Source organism: Myodes glareolus, chromosome 7, assembly GCF_982192425.1.
Source record: "Myodes glareolus chromosome 7, mMyoGla1.1, whole genome shotgun sequence".
In the NCBI taxonomy this organism is placed as follows: domain Eukaryota; kingdom Metazoa; phylum Chordata; class Mammalia; order Rodentia; family Cricetidae; genus Myodes; species Myodes glareolus.
In genome coordinates this window covers 689375-695374 of record NC_142032.1, presented here as the reverse complement: position 1 = coordinate 695374, position 6000 = coordinate 689375, and the positions used below count along the sequence as shown (strand labels likewise).

The 6000-nt window shown below is 42.7% G+C and overlaps 1 protein-coding gene across 2 annotated transcripts in view; it reads left to right on the top strand.

Annotated features, from left to right (window-relative positions):
* The first annotated feature begins 325 nt into the window (after positions 1–325).
* The window catches only part of Grk5 (G protein-coupled receptor kinase 5), a 229731-nt gene continuing 224056 nt past the window's right edge, over positions 326–6000 (top strand). For both annotated transcript variants that reach the window (XM_048423316.3, XM_048423315.3), the window contains exon 1: positions 326–587. In XM_048423316.3, coding sequence (XP_048279273.1) covers positions 536–587 — 52 coding nt within the window. In that variant the 5' untranslated portion in view covers positions 326–535. The remainder of the gene's footprint in view (positions 588–6000) is intronic.

The window sequence follows — 6000 nt, the reverse complement described above, 5'->3', positions numbered from 1 at the left end:
TGGGCTGCCTGGGTTCAGCGCCATATCCGCTGCACTCCGCCCCATACCCCAACTCAGAAGCGTCCCGTCTCGTCAGGCCCCGGACTACAACTCCCAGCCGTCCTGCGCCCAGAGCGCACGGTGGGCGGTGCCCTTGAGCAGGCGCCTGCGCGGACCGGCGGCTCCTGCCTAGAGTACCACACCCCCGGGAGGGGACCGAGGAGAGGCTGAAGCATCCGAGGCATTAAAGCATCCGCGGGAGTCGGAGGGGAGGAGAATGGAGTGACAGAGACGCGCAGAGGGTGGGGGGTGGGGGGGGAGAGTGTTGAGGGAGGGGGGAGGGGGGACACAGAGGGAGGAAGAAGCGGTGGCGGCGGCGGCTCCTCAGTGCAGAGGGGGAAACTCCGCGGGTTCCGAGCAAGAATAATGCGGTAGCAAGGCGGGCTGCTCGCTCCCGGTTCTGGCTTTAGCGGCTTCAGCACGAGCAACGGCACCGGCATCACCCCAGGCGCTGACAGCCACACCGACCGGCTCCCTTGCTGATTGCCGACTGTCAATGGAGCTGGAAAACATCGTGGCCAATACGGTGTTGCTGAAAGCCCGGGAAGGTAAGCTCGAATGGTCCCGTGCGTGCATGGCGCATTCGCCGCGGGCCGGGCTGCGGGTGTCGAGTGGGCAGCGGGCGTGCAAGGATGCTCGCGGTGAGTTGGTGCTCGCGGTACAGTTCAGAGATCTGTCTGCAAATGTTGGGGGGCTTCTGCCTTTGAGCTCAGAAGATTAGGATTGGGGCAGAGACGATTGCAGGCACTAGTTAAGATGCTAAAATATCCTCTAGTTTCCAGCCGAACCTAGAGATCTTGAGATCTCCGCAGCTGTCGAAAGGTCAGTTGGAAAAGCATTCTTTCAGGGGAGAGAGAAAAGAAAACGTGCCAATAAAATAGCCTCTCGAGTTGGTTCGGGATGGTTTTTGAGAGTGAGAACTACCCCCATCCCCTACTGTTTGTGTGTGTGTGTGTTGTGTGTTTGGAATTAGTAGAAGCCAAGTCTTTGCTTGCGCAGGCTGAGTTGATAAAGACTATTGGTGGGAATCATCCTCTGGGAAAATTTCTTAGGGAAATCCCGTCGTCGTGTGGAAGAAAGCCTTTTAAAGGCAAAGTAAGATGTTGAGAAATTAGCCAGTTTATAGAATAATAAAAGGGTGGCTTTAAAAATCACTGGGAAAATAATAATAAAATTCCAGGGTGAATTGTTAATAACCACCCCATCCCGCATTAGGTAATTGTTTCGTTTTGGCTCAATTAAAGGTAAGGGTGCTGCTGTTTAGATGCGTTTTGTATGCATCTTACTAAATCTCCTGCATTTAACCGTTAGAAATGTCATCCAAGTGGAATGAGTGGGTAAGATCCTTAGTAATACCTGTTACTATGTATTTTGACTCTTTCTTGAGTTGAAAAAGTGTGTGTGGGGTCAGAAACTTAGATGTCCTAAAAGATTTGTGTTGCGTGAAAGTAAACATACATATTTAGGAAAACCTGGGATTTATTTAATATCTCACTTGCCAAGATTTGAACTCTGGTGTGCAACCTTTTTGTAAGAAGGGGGATTTTTTTTTTTCCTTTTCATGAGAGGAGGCTGTATTAGATCTAATATCCAGGGCAAACTGTAAGTTTTTTTTTTTCCTTTAGATGGATTCTCGGTATGCAGCCCATGAAAATGCCATCGCTACTTCCTAATATTTTCATTCACCCATTTTGATGAATGAAGGAAGACTTTCTGGCCAGCAATAAAACACCCCATGTTTATCCAGCCCATTCCATCACCTTCTGGCTCTGTACATGGTTTGCGGCCAGTAATTTACAACCCTTCTTGGGCGAGGTTTCAGCAACTCATCTTGGCCTTCATGTTGTACTTTCAGGTCCCTTGTCAGCCTATGCAGCCACCTGGAAGGCTTGTTTTGGAAGTTCCCAAAGGAGGCAATGCTCTAAAAGCTGAGTAGAGTTTCAAATACGCAGGTCTCTCCTTCTGCTGCCCTTTACTCAACTCTTTTAGGGGGGGCTATTATCACTATTACTATTATAAGGTGACTTTAGGGTTTAAGACCCTAGATTTTTGGTTTTGTTTTGTTTCCTCACCTTCACAAACTTGACACTTTTAGTGAAGTAGAGCTAGGTGTGGAGTGGAGGCTCTACACTGGGCCTGGAGGTAGAGAGAACTCCAACCTGTAAGCCTTTGCAGTCTGCCACCTCATGGTGGAATTTGATGGTACATCTCAGGACGGGTTGGGCAAATTGATTCTGAGGTTATTGTGATTGTTTTGATAATTGACCCTCTCTTGATTCTGAAATTATTTCTTGGGGAATCTCTGGGTATGATGGTTCTGGAGACCTTTGCATGTTTTACTGATTCCTCCTGTTGTTCAGGGAGTTGGCTCTCTTAAGGATTTGGTAGACTACACATTTGTTTATTGTTCCCTCAGCACTGACTTTCTCCTCCCCAGCTATTATTCCCAGTGTTTTTACTGAAATGAATTTACTGACTGGTATTTTTGTGTGTTGGACTAGAATATAGAATTTTCTGGGGTCTTAGGGCAGAGGGCTGTGGACTGGAAGTGTTTGTGGAATGGTGGACTCCCATTGGGACTGAATTACTGTGATTAGAAGTGTTCAAGAATGTGCCCTTTGCCTTTTTCCTTTTAAAGTCTTTTGGGTTTTCCTGTGAGAGTTCAATAGACATCTCCTGGTGAGAAACAGCTCTTAAGAATGCCTTGCAAATGAGAGGGCTTTGCCTGCAAGAAAACAGATTGACATATGAGTGATAAATTAATCATGTACATGGATGCTTTATTCTAAAATTTGTATTTAATTCTCCCCCTTTATGTCTAAAGATAATCTAAAATTTTAAGTGCTTCTAGTCAATAAAGGCTGGTACTTTATTAAAGTTTTGAGCTTATCCTAATTAACATGGAGGAGTCTGTAAACACATGTTCTCTTAAGTTTTCTACTTAAAGTCTTATTGAATTTAGTAATTCTCCAAGTAACTATAGTTTCTTGATATTCAGAAATGAATGTTTCAAGATGTAGAATTCTTGCCTAGCATGCAAAAGACTTTGATTTGTTCCCTAGCACTATCTCGCCATTCACAAAAAAGGAAGGAAGGAAGGAAAGAAAGAAAGAAAGAAAGAAAGGGAGGAAAGGAGTTAGAGGCTGCAGAAAGGAAGAGAAAGATAAAAGAAAAAGAAAGACTACATGTATATTTGTATGTATGTTGTGTTTGCCTAGCATGCGTGCACCAAGCCCTGAGTTTGATCCCTAGCATGGTTGTACATGCCTGGTCTTTGAGACCTTCCTGGTGTACATGGAGGGTACTAAGCCAGCCAGGACTATGCCTAGTGAAGCCAACCAACCCACCAAACAAACAAATGACCTCGCTCGTTTTCTTTTCTCTTTTTTCTTCTTTTTCCTCTTCATCCTCCTTTTCTCTTTCTTTCTTTCTTTCTTTCTTTCTTTCTTTCTTTCTTTCTTTCTTTCTTTCTTTCTTTCTTTCTTTCTTTTTTTCTTTCTTTCTTTCTGACACAGTCTCACTGCGTATCCCTGCTAATTGACTGTGTAGCCCAGGCTGGACTCACAGAGAACTGACTCCCTCTAAGTTTTACCTTTATGTTAATTATTTTAAAATAAAAAAATATAGAGACCTAAGTGCAAAATGCTAAACCTACTGAATTATGTTGGGTGACTTGTTTATTTTTCCTGATAGTGTGAGAAAATATTAAATTGGTTTTGATTTCTCTTAAGAACTTTAACTTTCCTAAGGAATGGTTAAGTAACAAAGAAATAAATTGAGACAGAATTCATGCCAATTTATGAAAATGAGCTAAGTGATTACACATTTAATGAAAGAGGAACCTAGACCAAGTCTTTTCTATCTATTTACATTTCAGAATCTCAGAAAGTTGACTGCTAGCTCCTGTTGAAATACTGGTAGTGAGTGAGAGTGTGTGCAGAATGCCTTTTGTGTATTTCTTTTTGGTTTATTGTTGCAGTAAAAGTTCAGTCTAGATATGAACAGTACTGGTGAGAGGAACATTTGCAAGGAATTACCTTTCCTTTCTTCCCAGGCTAGTGGTCATAGCCCTGTCTGATCGATAAAGACCTTGATTTGATCTTTATTGAACATGTATTCTTTCTTTTGAATTCCTAGGAAGTGCTGGAACATCATGACTCAGCAATTTGTCACGATTTCTGAAAACCAGAATGCACAAGAAACTTTTGATAGATAAGGCAATGACTTTTTGCCTGTATCTGCCTGATGATCAAGATTAGGGACCCAGGAGAAGGTGAACCTTGGGGCTGAAAGAGGCCAGGGAGGCTAGCAGGAGGAAAGGAGCCAACATTTAGAGCTGGGAGAAGTGGGCTTTGCCTTTGATAGGCTTGGCTTTCTATGGCAGATTGGAAGCCTGCTTTCCCTGTGTGTTGTTAGTTCCTGATGCTGGAGCTGAAACATGGTTGGGCTAAGTTGTCAGAAGCCTGGGTATTTCTGAAGCTTGTAGTCATTACAGTTCTGAGAAGGCACAGTGCTTCTACCCAGAGCTTCTTTCTTCAGTCTGACGATGCAGAGGAGTGACAGCTTTTAGTGGCAGCTGGCATGTGTGAAAGCAGCCTGGCCTATTAAACACAATACTGTTAAGCTGTTAGATGAAACTGCCTGTTCATGTAGTTTCCTTCTCAGTACATAGAGATAGGGAATCCAAAAGCAACATTCAAAAGGCTTAACTTTCCAACAGAAAATTTTCAAATGATGATTGTGCTTCATCTAGGTGCCTGTTTTAATAAGCGTCAGATAAAGGCACACAACACTCATCTTTCAGTTGTTTAGATGCTGCTTGTCAGATTCTAAACTATAAAAGATCGTGATCTTTCAGTGCCCAAACTAATTCTTGCTTAAGTTATGTCTTCAAAAGTCAGAGCTCTTGTAGTAAGTAGTTAACCAAAAGATGGCCTTTGGGCCTGCACTGCAGGCTTTACAAAAAGCCCAAGTGGGTGTTAGAGATGGATTCTACATGTGACCACATTTGCCTTTTCCAAGCATTGTTTAACTCTCAACCAATGCCTGGGGACTGTCAACATTATGAAACCATCTAGGCCTGTAGGCAATATTTAAAATTAATATTTGTTGCCAATAAATTTGTGGCTTAAGGTAAAACTTTTTTTTTTTGTGACAGATTTGCCTACAATTCCCTGTGTAGCCCAGGCTGGCCTCAAACTTACAGCAGTCCTCCTGCCTCAGCCTTTCAAGTGCTGAAATTACAGGTGTGAGCCACCATACATGGTTATAACATTTAGATATACCTAATGAAAGATTGCTATGGTTGAGAATTATTTTTAGAAAATGAAGACAGTGTTGTTTCTTTAATTATCATTCAGACACGAGAGGACACCTTCCATTTGTATAAATCATGCTACTTTTTTAAAGAGGAAAGCAGTTACTTCCTGATTGAATTCTATTTCCATTCTCACTTTTAAGAAACCATTCTTGAATTGTCTTCTGAACACTTACAAGATAACATTGGTGTTTATATTCATTTATCAATGAATACTTTAAGGATCCTTGGCAGAAGTGTTGCTTTGAATATCAGCCTTGGATAAATACAGTTAGGGTTAAAAGAGACAGTTGAGTCAGGGGTGGTGGTGCATGCCTTTAATCTCAGCACTCTGGAGTCAGAGGCAGGCAGATCTCTTAGTTAGGCCAGCTTGGTCTATGTAGTCAGTTTCAGACCAGCTACATCGTGAGACTGTCTCAGACACACACACAAAAAAGACAGTTTGAGCATGTGGTTTACTTTTATTTTGGTTGTGCTTGGGATTGAACTCAGGGCCTTGTGCTTAGACATGTATTCTACTACTGTGATACATCTCAATCCTTCTAGGCTTTTTTTTTTTTTTTTTTTTTTTTTGGTTTCTCTGTGCCTTAGCCCTAGCTGTCCTGGGACTAGCTCTGTAGACCAGGCTGGCCTAGAACTCACAG